Source organism: Bos indicus x Bos taurus, chromosome 8 (assembly GCF_003369695.1).
Source record: "Bos indicus x Bos taurus breed Angus x Brahman F1 hybrid chromosome 8, Bos_hybrid_MaternalHap_v2.0, whole genome shotgun sequence".
NCBI classification, from domain to species: domain Eukaryota; kingdom Metazoa; phylum Chordata; class Mammalia; order Artiodactyla; family Bovidae; genus Bos; species Bos indicus x Bos taurus.
Window position 1 is genome coordinate 22,907,265 of NC_040083.1, and position 17,634 is coordinate 22,924,898.

Consider the following 17,634-nt stretch of genomic DNA (forward strand, 5'->3'; position numbering starts at 1 on the left):
TAGTCCCACAGCGAAGAGTGTCGGATCCACCGCGGGATTCGACCGTCCATCCCGGCCCCCACTCCGCCCCCCAATCCCGGTAAAGCCAGTCGTCTCATCGCGGCCACTGTGCTCCACTTTGTGCCGAACGCTCTCCCATCATCCCACAGCAACCGTCTCCTAGCCACCGCGGGATAGGTTGGTCATAACTTTCCTTCCAAGGAGTAAGCGTCTTTTAATCTTATGGCTGCAATCACCATCTGCAGTGATTTTGGAGCCCCCCAAAATAGAGTCGGACATTGTTGCAACTGTTTCCCCATATATTTGGCATGGAGGGATGATGTCATGATCTTTGTTCTCGGAAAGTTGAGCTTGAAGCCAACTTTTTCACTCTCCTCTTGCATAAAGAGGCTATTTAGTTCCTCTTCACTTTCTGCCAAAGTTATAGAGGCAACGAATAATTTAAATGACAAAGGAAAACTGAAAGGGAGAACTGAAAGTGGGAAATTCCTCTCCGAGGGCCATCCTATATAAGTAGCCCACACTCAAGGAGGAAGGCCATTCACTCTGCAAGCCCTTGAAGACTCAGCGTCAGCATCTACTAGCAGAACGGGCAGCCCTGTGCCTGTTTTCATCATGACCTACCGGTGCCTCCTCCCGATGGTTCTCCTGCTGTGTTTCTCCACCACAGCTCTTTCCAGGAGCTACAGCTTGCTCCGATTCCAGCAAAGGCGGAGCGCTGAGGTGTGTCAGAAACTCCTGGGGCAGTTACATTCAACGCCTCAACATTGCCTCGAGGCCAGGATGGACTTCCAGGTCCCTGAGGAGATGAACCAAGCACAGCAGTTCCGGAAGGAAGATGCCATATTGGTCATCTATGAGATGCTCCAGCAGATCTTCAATATTCTCACCAGAGACTTCTCCAGCACTGGCTGGTCTGAGACCATCATTGAGGACCTCCTTGTGGAACTCTATGGGCAGATGAATCGTCTGCAGCCAATCCAGAAGGAAATAATGCAGGAGCAAAACTTCACCATGGGGGACACAACCGTTCTTCACCTGAAGAAGTATTACTTCAACCTCGTGCAGTACCTGGAGTCCAAGGAGTACAACAGGTGTGCCTGGACAGTCGTGCGAGTGCAAATACTCACGAACTTTTCTTTCCTGATGAGACTAACAGCTTCCCTCCGTGACTGAACACCTCCCACCTGTGGCTCTGGGAAGGGACAATGTGACTTTGAGCTGAGATGCTTCAGCCAGCAGAGGCTCTTAAAGTAACTGACAGTGCAATGCACTGGATTTCAATGGACATTAAAGACTAAGCTATTTTTAAATTGATTTATGCGTTATTCATTTATTTAAACTTTTATGTGAGAAATAAATTATTTATGAAACAAAAGTCAACGTGGCGGTTTCAATCTCAACTTGATTTATGTGACAACACACATTAAAAATTGCAGAGCACCTTGGAGACATTCATTGCAAAACAAGCCTGCAGAGCAGTAGAGTTTCTGGCCCTGCCTTTGAGGCATTTAAAATACAAGGAAGCCGTGGGGAATGTCCAAGTTCTATGCATGCCCTCCATGTACCCATACAGTCTACCTGCGCTTCTCTGGGTCACTTCTTTAAATGTACCAGACAGCTCATGCTGTAGGGCCCCTCTATATGATGTGGGGCGGGGGGGGGGGGGGGGTTGCCTTTTCTTTTTTTCACTTCGGGGAAAATGTACACCACTTTACATGTGAGAGTCTTACAATGTAAGCCTTCTTTATGCCAACAAAATCTGGGCAAATTCCACTTAACTTATAAAATTCTTACTAAAGTAAATGAAAAATTCGGACCTTCTAAATGTCCTCAGTTGCTTGTACACTCCAACCCCTTATTTCCAACAACGTAGTCCTCACAAAGAGGTTTCAGGAACATGAGTCAAAAATTACTTAAGACTGTCTTGGGGGTCGTTAGAAACTGTCAAACATGCTAATTCACGCAATTAAAAATAAGGGAAAAGTCATCTTGAAAATATTAAGTTTATATTCGTAAAAGATAGAAAAGTAAAACGATATTAAATACTTGTTTTGGTACACAGAAATATAGTTTTAATAAAGTTTAACAAATTGCTACAGCTATATACAAATATACTTTAATATTCTATGCTTAAGATTTAAAATACCTTCTATAAATTTATTATAAAATTGGAAAAGTGAAATATTTCATTTAAAATAAGTATATTTTATTATGAAAATATTCTATTATCGCCACGTCCAGGTTCCCCTGTGTGGACCACACTCATTCGTCGTCGGGTAGTCTCATCGCTCCGTCGGGTTTAACTCTGTCGCAAAGCTGTCCAATCGTCCCACCACCACCAGTAGTTTTTCGCCACCGTCACGTTTCACTTTGTCCGCAACGCGGACTCAGCGTCTCAAAGCCAAGCAGGGCTCCCTTGTATGAGAAACTCCCTCCCATCACCCCATAGACGATGGTCTCCCCGCTTCCGCTGTGCTTCACTTTGAGCACCAAGCCCGCCCATCGTCCGACAGCGAATAATCTCAGCCACCGCCGCATCTAAAGCGAGCGCCGCGCCGCCCCCGTTGCCCCACAGCCTCCCGTCTCCTCGTCGGCTTTCACTCTGTCCGCAACACTTTCCAGTCGTCTTATGGGCAACAGCCTCCCCCACCCCCACCCCGCAGCCCCGCCGGGTTTCACGTGGTGCAGGACTCTACCCCAGCGTCCTATCGCCAATATTCTCATCGCCTCCGCTGTTTTACACTCGCCGCAAGCCCTCCGACTTCTCAGCGCAAACATCGGTAGTTCAACCGCCACCTCAGGGTCCCCGTTTGTCCGGTCTCATCCCTACTGCAGGGCTGAAGTGCACTCCGTTCGCAACGCCTTCCCATCGTGCCCTAGGCAATACTCTGCTAGCCACCGCCGGGTTCTCTTCCGTCTGCAACGTTCCGACAAGGTCTCACCGCCAGTAGGCATCGTCCCAAAGCCAGTAGTCTCCAAGCTGTCTATCTCAACGCCGGTGCTGGCTTTCGTTTTGTCCGCAACGCAATCTATCCTCTGGAAACCAAGACTTCTAGCCACCGCCGACTTCCCCTTTTTGCCCAACGACCTCCCATGGTCCCAGCGCCGATAGATAGGCTCATCGGCAAAGCGGTGTTGCACTTCAACTCCAAGGACATCGCCCAAGGGCTCATCCCACCGTCCTGTTTCACTTTGTGCAGAACGCCGTCCCATCGTGCCATCGGGAATAGTCTCCTGGCCAGCTCCAGGCTCCCCAACCTGAGCAACGCCCTCGCACAGTCCCGGTAGACACCGTCTGTGCCGATACGTCTATACGATGAGACAGCGTCTCATCGCCGATGCTGGCTTTCACTTTGTCCGCAACGCGTTCGTCCACTCTTCTCAAAGCCACCACCAGTTTCCCCTTTATGCCCAACGTCCGCCCGTGGTCCCATCGCCTAGAGGCTCACTGCCGCCGCCGGTTTCCCCTTTGTGCACATCATTGCTGTCCTGCCTACCCATCGCCAATAGTCCCATCGCCACCGCGGTGGTTCACTTTTCTTCAAACTGCTCAGATCACCATGCTCAGATCACCCAAGGTCTCATCCCCACCGCCGGGTGTATATTTGACCTCAACAGCAAATAGCCTCATGGACACCGCGGGAATCGCCCGCGATAGGCGATACTGTCATTGCGGCCACTGTGTATCATTTTGTTCCGAACTCCCTCCCATAGTCCCACAGCGAAGAGTGTCGGATCCACCGCGGGATTCGACCGTCCATCCCGGCCCCCACTCCGCCCCCCAATCCCGGTAAAGCCAGTCGTCTCATCGCGGCCACTGTGCTCCACTTTGTGCCGAACGCTCTCCCATCATCCCACAGCAACCGTCTCCTAGCCACCGCGGGATAGGTTGGTCATAACTTTCCTTCCAAGGAGTAAGCGTCTTTTAATCTTATGGCTGCAATCACCATCTGCAGTGATTTTGGAGCCCCCCAAAATAGAGTCGGACATTGTTGCAACTGTTTCCCCATATATTTGGCATGGAGGGATGATGTCATGATCTTTGTTCTCGGAAAGTTGAGCTTGAAGCCAACTTTTTCACTCTCCTCTTGCATAAAGAGGCTATTTAGTTCCTCTTCACTTTCTGCCAAAGTTATAGAGGCAACGAATAATTTAAATGACAAAGGAAAACTGAAAGGGAGAACTGAAAGTGGGAAATTCCTCTCCGAGGGCCATCCTATATAAGTAGCCCACACTCAAGGAGGAAGGCCATTCACTCTGCAAGCCCTTGAAGACTCAGCGTCAGCATCTACTAGCAGAACGGGCAGCCCTGTGCCTGTTTTCATCATGACCTACCGGTGCCTCCTCCCGATGGTTCTCCTGCTGTGTTTCTCCACCACAGCTCTTTCCAGGAGCTACAGCTTGCTCCGATTCCAGCAAAGGCGGAGCGCTGAGGTGTGTCAGAAACTCCTGGGGCAGTTACATTCAACGCCTCAACATTGCCTCGAGGCCAGGATGGACTTCCAGGTCCCTGAGGAGATGAACCAAGCACAGCAGTTCCGGAAGGAAGATGCCATATTGGTCATCTATGAGATGCTCCAGCAGATCTTCAATATTCTCACCAGAGACTTCTCCAGCACTGGCTGGTCTGAGACCATCATTGAGGACCTCCTTGTGGAACTCTATGGGCAGATGAATCGTCTGCAGCCAATCCAGAAGGAAATAATGCAGGAGCAAAACTTCACCATGGGGGACACAACCGTTCTTCACCTGAAGAAGTATTACTTCAACCTCGTGCAGTACCTGGAGTCCAAGGAGTACAACAGGTGTGCCTGGACAGTCGTGCGAGTGCAAATACTCACGAACTTTTCTTTCCTGATGAGACTAACAGCTTCCCTCCGTGACTGAACACCTCCCACCTGTGGCTCTGGGAAGGGACAATGTGACTTTGAGCTGAGATGCTTCAGCCAGCAGAGGCTCTTAAAGTAACTGACAGTGCAATGCACTGGATTTCAATGGACATTAAAGACTAAGCTATTTTTAAATTGATTTATGCGTTATTCATTTATTTAAACTTTTATGTGAGAAATAAATTATTTATGAAACAAAAGTCAACGTGGCGGTTTCAATCTCAACTTGATTTATGTGACAACACACATTAAAAATTGCAGAGCACCTTGGAGACATTCATTGCAAAACAAGCCTGCAGAGCAGTAGAGTTTCTGGCCCTGCCTTTGAGGCATTTAAAATACAAGGAAGCCGTGGGGAATGTCCAAGTTCTATGCATGCCCTCCATGTACCCATACAGTCTACCTGCGCTTCTCTGGGTCACTTCTTTAAATGTACCAGACAGCTCATGCTGTAGGGCCCCTCTATATGATGTGGGGCGGGGGGGGGGGGGGTTGCCTTTTCTTTTTTTCACTTCGGGGAAAATGTACACCACTTTACATGTGAGAGTCTTACAATGTAAGCCTTCTTTATGCCAACAAAATCTGGGCAAATTCCACTTAACTTATAAAATTCTTACTAAAGTAAATGAAAAATTCGGACCTTCTAAATGTCCTCAGTTGCTTGTACACTCCAACCCCTTATTTCCAACAACGTAGTCCTCACAAAGAGGTTTCAGGAACATGAGTCAAAAATTACTTAAGACTGTCTTGGGGGTCGTTAGAAACTGTCAAACATGCTAATTCACGCAATTAAAAATAAGGGAAAAGTCATCTTGAAAATATTAAGTTTATATTCGTAAAAGATAGAAAAGTAAAACGATATTAAATACTTGTTTTGGTACACAGAAATATAGTTTTAATAAAGTTTAACAAATTGCTACAGCTATATACAAATATACTTTAATATTCTATGCTTAAGATTTAAAATACCTTCTATAAATTTATTATAAAATTGGAAAAGTGAAATATTTCATTTAAAATAAGTATATTTTATTATGAAAATATTCTATTATCGCCACGTCCAGGTTCCCCTGTGTGGACCACACTCATTCGTCGTCGGGTAGTCTCATCGCTCCGTCGGGTTTAACTCTGTCGCAAAGCTGTCCAATCGTCCCACCACCACCAGTAGTTTTTCGCCACCGTCACGTTTCACTTTGTCCGCAACGCGGACTCAGCGTCTCAAAGCCGAGCAGGGCTCCCTTGTATGAGAAACTCCCTCCCATCACCCCATAGACGATGGTCTCCCCGCTTCCGCTGTGCTTCACTTTGAGCACCAAGCCCGCCCATCGTCCGACAGCGAATAATCTCAGCCACCGCCGCATCTAAAGCGAGCGCCGCGCCGCCCCCGTTGCCCCACAGCCTCCCGTCTCCTCGTCGGCTTTCACTCTGTCCGCAACACTTTCCAGTCGTCTTATGGGCAACAGCCTCCCCCACCCCCACCCCGCAGCCCCGCCGGGTTTCACGTGGTGCAGGACTCTACCCCAGCGTCCTATCGCCAATATTCTCATCGCCTCCGCTGTTTTACACTCGCCGCAAGCCCTCCGACTTCTCAGCGCAAACATCGGTAGTTCAACCGCCACCTCAGGGTCCCCGTTTGTCCGGTCTCATCCCTACTGCAGGGCTGAAGTGCACTCCGTTCGCAACGCCTTCCCATCGTGCCCTAGGCAATACTCTGCTAGCCACCGCCGGGTTCTCTTCCGTCTGCAACGCTCCGACAAGGTCTCACCGCCAGTAGGCATCGTCCCAAAGCCAGTAGTCTCCAAGCTGTCTATCTCAACGCCGGTGCTGGCTTTCGTTTTGTCCGCAACGCAATCTATCCTCTGGAAACCAAGACTTCTAGCCACCGCCGACTTCCCCTTTTTGCCCAACGACCTCCCATGGTCCCAGCGCCGATAGATAGGCTCATCGGCAAAGCGGTGTTGCACTTCAACTCCAAGGACATCGCCCAAGGGCTCATCCCACCGTCCTGTTTCACTTTGTGCAGAACGCCGTCCCATCGTGCCATCGGGAATAGTCTCCTGGCCAGCTCCAGGCTCCCCAACCTGAGCAACGCCCTCGCACAGTCCCGGTAGACACCGTCTGTGCCGATACGTCTATACGATGAGACCGCGTCTCATCGCCGATGCTGGCTTTCACTTTGTCCGCAACGCGTTCGTCCACTCTTCTCAAAGCCACCACCAGTTTCCCCTTTATGCCCAACGTCCGCCCGTGGTCCCATCGCCTAGAGGCTCACTGCCGCCGCCGGTTTCCCCTTTGTGCACATCATTGCTGTCCTGCCTTCCCATCGCCAATAGTCCCATCGCCACCGCGGTGGTTCACTTTTCTTCAAACTGCTCAGATCACCATGCTCAGATCACCCAAGGTCTCATCCCCACCGCCGGGTGTATATTTGACCTCAACAGCAAATAGCCTCATCGACACCGCGGGAATCGCCCGCGATAGGCGATACTGTCATTGCGGCCACTGTGTATCATTTTGTTCCGAACTCCCTCCCATAGTCCCACAGCGAAGAGTGTCGGATCCACCGCGGGATTCGACCGTCCATCCCGGCCCCCACTCCGCCCCCCAATCCTGGTAAAGCCAGTCGTCTCATCGCGGCCACTGTGCTCCACTTTGTGCCGAACGCTCTCCCATCATCCCACAGCAACCGTCTCCTAGCCACCGCGGGATAGGTTGGTCATAACTTTCCTTCCAAGGAGTAAGCGTCTTTTAACCTTATGGCTGCAATCACCATCTGCAGTGATTTTGGAGCCCCCCAAAATAGAGTCGGACATTGTTGCAACTGTTTCCCCATATATTTGGCATGGAGGGATGATGTCATGATCTTTGTTCTCGGAAAGTTGAGCTTGAAGCCAACTTTTTCACTCTCCTCTTGCATAAAGAGGCTCTTATTTAGTTCCTCTTCACTTTCTGCCAAAGTTATAGAGGCAACGAATAATTTAAATGACAAAGGAAAACTGAAAGGGAGAACTGAAAGTGGGAAATTCCTCTCCGAGGGCCATCCTATATAAGTAGCCCACACTCAAGGAGGAAGGCCATTCACTCTGCAAGCCCTTGAAGACTCAGCGTCAGCATCTACTAGCAGAACGGGCAGCCCTGTGCCTGTTTTCATCATGACCTACCGGTGCCTCCTCCCGATGGTTCTCCTGCTGTGTTTCTCCACCACAGCTCTTTCCAGGAGCTACAGCTTGCTCCGATTCCAGCAAAGGCGGAGCGCTGAGGTGTGTCAGAAACTCCTGGGGCAGTTACATTCAACGCCTCAACATTGCCTCGAGGCCAGGATGGACTTCCAGGTCCCTGAGGAGATGAACCAAGCACAGCAGTTCCGGAAGGAAGATGCCATATTGGTCATCTATGAGATGCTCCAGCAGATCTTCAATATTCTCACCAGAGACTTCTCCAGCACTGGCTGGTCTGAGACCATCATTGAGGACCTCCTTGTGGAACTCTATGGGCAGATGAATCGTCTGCAGCCAATCCAGAAGGAAATAATGCAGGAGCAAAACTTCACCATGGGGGACACAACCGTTCTTCACCTGAAGAAGTATTACTTCAACCTCGTGCAGTACCTGGAGTCCAAGGAGTACAACAGGTGTGCCTGGACAGTCGTGCGAGTGCAAATACTCACGAACTTTTCTTTCCTGATGAGACTAACAGCTTCCCTCCGTGACTGAACACCTCCCACCTGTGGCTCTGGGAAGGGACAATGTGACTTTGAGCTGAGATGCTTCAGCCAGCAGAGGCTCTTAAAGTAACTGACAGTGCAATGCACTGGATTTCAATGGACATTAAAGACTAAGCTATTTTTAAATTGATTTATGCGTTATTCATTTATTTAAACTTTTATGTGAGAAATAAATTATTTATGAAACAAAAGTCAACGTGGCGGTTTCAATCTCAACTTGATTTATGTGACAACACACATTAAAACTTGCAGAGCACCTTGGAGACATTCATTGCAAAACAAGCCTGCAGAGTAGGAGAGTTTCTGGCCCTGCCTTTGAGGCATTTAAAATACAAGGAAGCCGTGGGGAATGTCCAAGTTCTATGCATGCCCTCCATGTACCCATACAGTCTACCTGCGCTTCTCTGGGTCACTTCTTTAAATGTACCAGACAGCTCATGCTGTAGGGCCCCTCTATATGATGTTGGGGGGGGGGGGGTTGCCTTTTCTTTTTTTCACTTCGGGGAAAATGTACACCACTTTACATGTGAGAGTCTTACAATGTAAGCCTTCTTTATGCCAACAAAATCTGGGCAAATTCCACTTAACTTATAAAATTCTTACTAAAGTAAATGAAAAATTCGGACCTTCTAAATGTCCTCAGTTGCTTGTACACTCCAACCCCTTATTTCCAACAACGTAGTCCTCACAAAGAGGTTTCAGGAACATGAGTCAAAAATTACTTAAGACTGTCTTGGGGGTCGTTAGAAACTGTCAAACATGCTAATTCACGCAATTAAAAATAAGGGAAAAGTCATCTTGAAAATATTAAGTTTATATTCGTAAAAGATAGAAAAGTAAAACGATATTAAATACTTGTTTTGGTACACAGAAATACAGTTTTAATAAAGTTTAACAAATTGCTACAGCTATATACAAATATACTTTAATATTCTATGCTTAAGATTTAAAATACCTTCTATAAATTTATTATAAAATTGGAAAAGTGAAATATTTCATTTAAAATAAGTATATTTTATTATGAAAATATTCTATTATCGCCACGTCCAGGTTCCCCTGTGTGGACCACACTCATTCGTCGTCGGGTAGTCTCATCGCTCCGTCGGGTTTAACTCTGTCGCAAAGCTGTCCAATCGTCCCACCACCACCAGTAGTTTTTCGCCACCGTCACGTTTCACTTTGTCCGCAACGCGGACTCAGCGTCTCAAAGCCGAGCAGGGCTCCCTTGTATGAGAAACTCCCTCCCATCACCCCATAGACGATGGTCTCCCCGCTTCCGCTGTGCTTCACTTTGAGCACCAAGCCCGCCCATCGTCCGACAGCGAATAATCTCAGCCACCGCCGCATCTAAAGCGAGCGCCGCGCCGCCCCCGTTGCCCCACAGCCTCCCGTCTCCTCGTCGGCTTTCACTCTGTCCGCAACACTTTCCAGTCGTCTTATGGGCAACAGCCTCCCCCACCCCCACCCCGCAGCCCCGCCGGGTTTCACGTGGTGCAGGACTCTACCCCAGCGTCCTATCGCCAATATTCTCATCGCCTCCGCTGTTTTACACTCGCCGCAAGCCCTCCGACTTCTCAGCGCAAACATCGGTAGTTCAACCGCCACCTCAGGGTCCCCGTTTGTCCGGTCTCATCCCTACTGCAGGGCTGAAATGCACTCCGTTCGCAACGCCTTCCCATCGTGCCCTAGGCAATACTCTGCTAGCCACCGCCGGGTTCTCTTCCGTCTGCAACGCTCCGACAAGGTCTCACCGCCAGTAGGCATCGTCCCAAAGCCAGTAGTCTCCAAGCTGTCTATCTCAACGCCGGTGCTGGCTTTCGTTTTGTCCGCAACGCAATCTATCCTCTGGAAACCAAGACTTCTAGCCACCGCCGACTTCCCCTTTTTGCCCAACGACCTCCCATGGTCCCAGCGCCGATAGATAGGCTCATCGGCAAAGCGGTGTTGCACTTCAACTCCAAGGACATCGCCCAAGGGCTCATCCCACCGTCCTGTTTCACTTTGTGCAGAACGCCGTCCCATCGTGCCATCGGGAATAGTCTCCTGGCCAGCTCCAGGCTCCCCAACCTGAGCAACGCCCTCGCACAGTCCCGGTAGACACCGTCTGTGCCGATACGTCTATACGATGAGACCGCGTCTCATCGCCGATGCTGGCTTTCACTTTGTCCGCAACGCGTTCGTCCACTCTTCTCAAAGCCACCACCAGTTTCCCCTTTATGCCCAACGTCCGCCCGTGGTCCCATCGCCTAGAGGCTCACTGCCGCCGCCGGTTTCCCCTTTGTGCACATCATTGCTGTCCTGCCTTCCCATCGCCAATAGTCCCATCGCCACCGCGGTGGTTCACTTTTCTTCAAACTGCTCAGATCACCATGCTCAGATCACCCAAGGTCTCATCCCCACCGCCGGGTGTATATTTGACCTCAACAGCAAATAGCCTCATCGACACCGCGGGAATCGCCCGCGATAGGCGATACTGTCATTGCGGCCACTGTGTATCATTTTGTTCCGAACTCCCTCCCATAGTCCCACAGCGAAGAGTGTCGGATCCACCGCGGGATTCGACCGTCCATCCCGGCCCCCACTCCGCCCCCCAATCCTGGTAAAGCCAGTCGTCTCATCGCGGCCACTGTGCTCCACTTTGTGCCGAACGCTCTCCCATCATCCCACAGCAACCGTCTCCTAGCCACCGCGGGATAGGTTGGTCATAACTTTCCTTCCAAGGAGTAAGCGTCTTTTAACCTTATGGCTGCAATCACCATCTGCAGTGATTTTGGAGCCCCCCAAAATAGAGTCGGACATTGTTGCAACTGTTTCCCCATATATTTGGCATGGAGGGATGATGTCATGATCTTTGTTCTCGGAAAGTTGAGCTTGAAGCCAACTTTTTCACTCTCCTCTTGCATAAAGAGGCTCTTTATTTAGTTCCTCTTCACTTTCTGCCAAAGTTATAGAGGCAACGAATAATTTAAATGACAAAGGAAAACTGAAAGGGAGAACTGAAAGTGGGAAATTCCTCTCCGAGGGCCATCCTATATAAGTAGCCCACACTCAAGGAGGAAGGCCATTCACTCTGCAAGCCCTTGAAGACTCAGCGTCAGCATCTACTAGCAGAACGGGCAGCCCTGTGCCTGTTTTCATCATGACCTACCGGTGCCTCCTCCCGATGGTTCTCCTGCTGTGTTTCTCCACCACAGCTCTTTCCAGGAGCTACAGCTTGCTCCGATTCCAGCAAAGGCGGAGCGCTGAGGTGTGTCAGAAACTCCTGGGGCAGTTACATTCAACGCCTCAACATTGCCTCGAGGCCAGGATGGACTTCCAGGTCCCTGAGGAGATGAACCAAGCACAGCAGTTCCGGAAGGAAGATGCCATATTGGTCATCTATGAGATGCTCCAGCAGATCTTCAATATTCTCACCAGAGACTTCTCCAGCACTGGCTGGTCTGAGACCATCATTGAGGACCTCCTTGTGGAACTCTATGGGCAGATGAATCGTCTGCAGCCAATCCAGAAGGAAATAATGCAGGAGCAAAACTTCACCATGGGGGACACAACCGTTCTTCACCTGAAGAAGTATTACTTCAACCTCGTGCAGTACCTGGAGTCCAAGGAGTACAACAGGTGTGCCTGGACAGTCGTGCGAGTGCAAATACTCACGAACTTTTCTTTCCTGATGAGACTAACAGCTTCCCTCCGTGACTGAACACCTCCCACCTGTGGCTCTGGGAAGGGACAATGTGACTTTGAGCTGAGATGCTTCAGCCAGCAGAGGCTCTTAAAGTAACTGACAGTGCAATGCACTGGATTTCAATGGACATTAAAGACTAAGCTATTTTTAAATTGATTTATGCGTTATTCATTTATTTAAACTTTTATGTGAGAAATAAATTATTTATGAAACAAAAGTCAACGTGGCGGTTTCAATCTCAACTTGATTTATGTGACAACACACATTAAAACTTGCAGAGCACCTTGGAGACATTCATTGCAAAACAAGCCTGCAGAGTAGGAGAGTTTCTGGCCCTGCCTTTGAGGCATTTAAAATACAAGGAAGCCGTGGGGAATGTCCAAGTTCTATGCATGCCCTCCATGTACCCATACAGTCTACCTGCGCTTCTCTGGGTCACTTCTTTAAATGTACCAGACAGCTCATGCTGTAGGGCCCCTCTATATGATGTTGGGGGGGGGGTTGCCTTTTCTTTTTTTCACTTCGGGGAAAATGTACACCACTTTACATGTGAGAGTCTTACAATGTAAGCCTTCTTTATGCCAACAAAATCTGGGCAAATTCCACTTAACTTATAAAATTCTTACTAAAGTAAATGAAAAATTCGGACCTTCTAAATGTCCTCAGTTGCTTGTACACTCCAACCCCTTATTTCCAACAACGTAGTCCTCACAAAGAGGTTTCAGGAACATGAGTCAAAAATTACTTAAGACTGTCTTGGGGGTCGTTAGAAACTGTCAAACATGCTAATTCACGCAATTAAAAATAAGGGAAAAGTCATCTTGAAAATATTAAGTTTATATTCGTAAAAGATAGAAAAGTAAAACGATATTAAATACTTGTTTTGGTACACAGAAATACAGTTTTAATAAAGTTTAACAAATTGCTACAGCTATATACAAATATACTTTAATATTCTATGCTTAAGATTTAAAATACCTTCTATAAATTTATTATAAAATTGGAAAAGTGAAATATTTCATTTAAAATAAGTATATTTTATTATGAAAATATTCTATTATCGCCACGTCCAGGTTCCCCTGTGTGGACCACACTCATTCGTCGTCGGGTAGTCTCATCGCTCCGTCGGGTTTAACTCTGTCGCAAAGCTGTCCAATCGTCCCACCACCACCAGTAGTTTTTCGCCACCGTCACGTTTCACTTTGTCCGCAACGCGGACTCAGCGTCTCAAAGCCGAGCAGGGCTCCCTTGTATGAGAAACTCCCTCCCATCACCCCATAGACGATGGTCTCCCCGCTTCCGCTGTGCTTCACTTTGAGCACCAAGCCCGCCCATCGTCCGACAGCGAATAATCTCAGCCACCGCCGCATCTAAAGCGAGCGCCGCGCCGCCCCCGTTGCCCCACAGCCTCCCGTCTCCTCGTCGGCTTTCACTCTGTCCGCAACACTTTCCAGTCGTCTTATGGGCAACAGCCTCCCCCACCCCCACCCCGCAGCCCCGCCGGGTTTCACGTGGTGCAGGACTCTACCCCAGCGTCCTATCGCCAATATTCTCATCGCCTCCGCTGTTTTACACTCGCCGCAAGCCCTCCGACTTCTCAGCGCAAACATCGGTAGTTCAACCGCCACCTCAGGGTCCCCGTTTGTCCGGTCTCATCCCTACTGCAGGGCTGAAATGCACTCCGTTCGCAACGCCTTCCCATCGTGCCCTAGGCAATACTCTGCTAGCCACCGCCGGGTTCTCTTCCGTCTGCAACGCTCCGACAAGGTCTCACCGCCAGTAGGCATCGTCCCAAAGCCAGTAGTCTCCAAGCTGTCTATCTCAACGCCGGTGCTGGCTTTCGTTTTGTCCGCAACGCAATCTATCCTCTGGAAACCAAGACTTCTAGCCACCGCCGACTTCCCCTTTTTGCCCAACGACCTCCCATGGTCCCAGCGCCGATAGATAGGCTCATCGGCAAAGCGGTGTTGCACTTCAACTCCAAGGACATCGCCCAAGGGCTCATCCCACCGTCCTGTTTCACTTTGTGCAGAACGCCGTCCCATCGTGCCATCGGGAATAGTCTCCTGGCCAGCTCCAGGCTCCCCAACCTGAGCAACGCCCTCGCACAGTCCCGGTAGACACCGTCTGTGCCGATACGTCTATACGATGAGACCGCGTCTCATCGCCGATGCTGGCTTTCACTTTGTCCGCAACGCGTTCGTCCACTCTTCTCAAAGCCACCACCAGTTTCCCCTTTATGCCCAACGTCCGCCCGTGGTCCCATCGCCTAGAGGCTCACTGCCGCCGCCGGTTTCCCCTTTGTGCACATCATTGCTGTCCTGCCTTCCCATCGCCAATAGTCCCATCGCCACCGCGGTGGTTCACTTTTCTTCAAACTGCTCAGATCACCATGCTCAGATCACCCAAGGTCTCATCCCCACCGCCGGGTGTATATTTGACCTCAACAGCAAATAGCCTCATCGACACCGCGGGAATCGCCCGCGATAGGCGATACTGTCATTGCGGCCACTGTGTATCATTTTGTTCCGAACTCCCTCCCATAGTCCCACAGCGAAGAGTGTCGGATCCACCGCGGGATTCGACCGTCCATCCCGGCCCCCACTCCGCCCCCCAATCCTGGTAAAGCCAGTCGTCTCATCGCGGCCACTGTGCTCCACTTTGTGCCGAACGCTCTCCCATCATCCCACAGCAACCGTCTCCTAGCCACCGCGGGATAGGTTGGTCATAACTTTCCTTCCAAGGAGTAAGCGTCTTTTAACCTTATGGCTGCAATCACCATCTGCAGTGATTTTGGAGCCCCCCAAAATAGAGTCGGACATTGTTGCAACTGTTTCCCCATATATTTGGCATGGAGGGATGATGTCATGATCTTTGTTCTCGGAAAGTTGAGCTTGAAGCCAACTTTTTCACTCTCCTCTTGCATAAAGAGGCTCTTTATTTAGTTCCTCTTCACTTTCTGCCAAAGTTATAGAGGCAACGAATAATTTAAATGACAAAGGAAAACTGAAAGGGAGAACTGAAAGTGGGAAATTCCTCTCCGAGGGCCATCCTATATAAGTAGCCCACACTCAAGGAGGAAGGCCATTCACTCTGCAAGCCCTTGAAGACTCAGCGTCAGCATCTACTAGCAGAACGGGCAGCCCTGTGCCTGTTTTCATCATGACCTACCGGTGCCTCCTCCCGATGGTTCTCCTGCTGTGTTTCTCCACCACAGCTCTTTCCAGGAGCTACAGCTTGCTCCGATTCCAGCAAAGGCGGAGCGCTGAGGTGTGTCAGAAACTCCTGGGGCAGTTACATTCAACGCCTCAACATTGCCTCGAGGCCAGGATGGACTTCCAGGTCCCTGAGGAGATGAACCAAGCACAGCAGTTCCGGAAGGAAGATGCCATATTGGTCATCTATGAGATGCTCCAGCAGATCTTCAATATTCTCACCAGAGACTTCTCCAGCACTGGCTGGTCTGAGACCATCATTGAGGACCTCCTTGTGGAACTCTATGGGCAGATGAATCGTCTGCAGCCAATCCAGAAGGAAATAATGCAGGAGCAAAACTTCACCATGGGGGACACAACCGTTCTTCACCTGAAGAAGTATTACTTCAACCTCGTGCAGTACCTGGAGTCCAAGGAGTACAACAGGTGTGCCTGGACAGTCGTGCGAGTGCAAATACTCACGAACTTTTCTTTCCTGATGAGACTAACAGCTTCCCTCCGTGACTGAACACCTCCCACCTGTGGCTCTGGGAAGGGACAATGTGACTTTGAGCTGAGATGCTTCAGCCAGCAGAGGCTCTTAAAGTAACTGACAGTGCAATGCACTGGATTTCAATGGACATTAAAGACTAAGCTATTTTTAAATTGATTTATGCGTTATTCATTTATTTAAACTTTTATGTGAGAAATAAATTATTTATGAAACAAAAGTCAACGTGGCGGTTTCAATCTCAACTTGATTTATGTGACAACACACATTAAAACTTGCAGAGCACCTTGGAGACATTCATTGCAAAACAAGCCTGCAGAGTAGGAGAGTTTCTGGCCCTGCCTTTGAGGCATTTAAAATACAAGGAAGCCGTGGGGAATGTCCAAGTTCTATGCATGCCCTCCATGTACCCATACAGTCTACCTGCGCTTCTCTGGGTCACTTCTTTAAATGTACCAGACAGCTCATGCTGTAGGGCCCCTCTATATGATGTTGGGGGGGGGGTTGCCTTTTCTTTTTTTCACTTCGGGGAAAATGTACACCACTTTACATGTGAGAGTCTTACAATGTAAGCCTTCTTTATGCCAACAAAATCTGGGCAAATTCCACTTAACTTATAAAATTCTTACTAAAGTAAATGAAAAATTCGGACCTTCTAAATGTCCTCAGTTGCTTGTACACTCCAACCCCTTATTTCCAACAACGTAGTCCTCACAAAGAGGTTTCAGGAACATGAGTCAAAAATTACTTAAGACTGTCTTGGGGGTCGTTAGAAACTGTCAAACATGCTAATTCACGCAATTAAAAATAAGGGAAAAGTCATCTTGAAAATATTAAGTTTATATTCGTAAAAGATAGAAAAGTAAAACGATATTAAATACTTGTTTTGGTACACAGAAATACAGTTTTAATAAAGTTTAACAAATTGCTACAGCTATATACAAATATACTTTAATATTCTATGCTTAAGATTTAAAATACCTTCTATAAATTTATTATAAAATTGGAAAAGTGAAATATTTCATTTAAAATAAGTATATTTTATTATGAAAATATTCTATTATCGCCACGTCCAGGTTCCCCTGTGTGGACCACACTCATTCGTCGTCGGGTAGTCTCATCGCTCCGTCGGGTTTAACTCTGTCGCAAAGCTGTCCAATCGTCCCACCACCACCAGTAGTTTTTCGCCACCGTCACGTTTCACTTTGTCCGCAACGCGGACTCAGCGTCTCAAAGCCGAGCAGGGCTCCCTTGTATGAGAAACTCCCTCCCATCACCCCATAGACGATGGTCTCCCCGCTTCCGCTGTGCTTCACTTTGAGCACCAAGCCCGCCCATCGTCCGACAGCGAATAATCTCAGCCACCGCCGCATCTAAAGCGAGCGCCGCGCCGCCCCCGTTGCCCCACAGCCTCCCGTCTCCTCGTCGGCTTTCACTCTGTCCGCAACACTTTCCAGTCGTCTTATGGGCAACAGCCTCCCCCACCCCCACCCCGCAGCCCCGCCGGGTTTCACGTGGTGCAGGACTCTACCCCAGCGTCCTATCGCCAATATTCTCATCGCCTCCGCTGTTTTACACTCGCCGCAAGCCCTCCGACTTCTCAGCGCAAACATCGGTAGTTCAACCGC

The 17,634-nt window shown here is 49.1% G+C and overlaps 5 protein-coding genes across 5 annotated transcripts; all 5 read left to right on the top strand.

Annotated features, from left to right (window-relative positions):
- The first annotated feature begins 544 nt into the window (after positions 1 to 544).
- LOC113897801 (interferon beta-3) lies at positions 545 to 1,176 on the top strand. The gene has a single exon (XM_027550778.1). The coding sequence runs from the start codon at positions 616 to 618 to the stop codon at positions 1,174 to 1,176; it is 561 nt and encodes a 186-aa protein (XP_027406579.1). The 5' UTR covers positions 545 to 615.
- A 3,153-nt stretch (positions 1,177 to 4,329) lies between these two features.
- LOC113897803 (interferon beta-3) lies at positions 4,330 to 4,890 on the top strand. The gene has a single exon (XM_027550779.1). The coding sequence runs from the start codon at positions 4,330 to 4,332 to the stop codon at positions 4,888 to 4,890; it is 561 nt and encodes a 186-aa protein (XP_027406580.1).
- A 3,154-nt stretch (positions 4,891 to 8,044) lies between these two features.
- LOC113897804 (interferon beta-3) lies at positions 8,045 to 8,605 on the top strand. The gene has a single exon (XM_027550780.1). The coding sequence runs from the start codon at positions 8,045 to 8,047 to the stop codon at positions 8,603 to 8,605; it is 561 nt and encodes a 186-aa protein (XP_027406581.1).
- Positions 8,606 to 11,755: 3,150 nt separating this feature from the next.
- On the top strand, positions 11,756 to 12,316 carry LOC113897805 (interferon beta-3). The gene has a single exon (XM_027550781.1). The coding sequence runs from the start codon at positions 11,756 to 11,758 to the stop codon at positions 12,314 to 12,316; it is 561 nt and encodes a 186-aa protein (XP_027406582.1).
- A 3,147-nt stretch (positions 12,317 to 15,463) lies between these two features.
- LOC113897806 (interferon beta-3) lies at positions 15,464 to 16,024 on the top strand. Its single transcript, XM_027550782.1, has one exon. It carries the CDS (start codon positions 15,464 to 15,466, stop codon positions 16,022 to 16,024), a length of 561 nt encoding a protein of 186 aa, XP_027406583.1.
- Positions 16,025 to 17,634: the final 1,610 nt, after the last annotated feature.

Coding starts and splice junctions, on each gene's coding strand:
- LOC113897803 (XM_027550779.1), top strand. CDS start 4,330: ATGACCTACCGGTGCCTCCTCCCGATGGTTCTCCTGCTGTGTTTCTCC.
- LOC113897805 (XM_027550781.1), top strand. CDS start 11,756: ATGACCTACCGGTGCCTCCTCCCGATGGTTCTCCTGCTGTGTTTCTCC.
- LOC113897804 (XM_027550780.1), top strand. CDS start 8,045: ATGACCTACCGGTGCCTCCTCCCGATGGTTCTCCTGCTGTGTTTCTCC.
- LOC113897806 (XM_027550782.1), top strand. CDS start 15,464: ATGACCTACCGGTGCCTCCTCCCGATGGTTCTCCTGCTGTGTTTCTCC.
- LOC113897801 (XM_027550778.1), top strand. CDS start 616: ATGACCTACCGGTGCCTCCTCCCGATGGTTCTCCTGCTGTGTTTCTCC.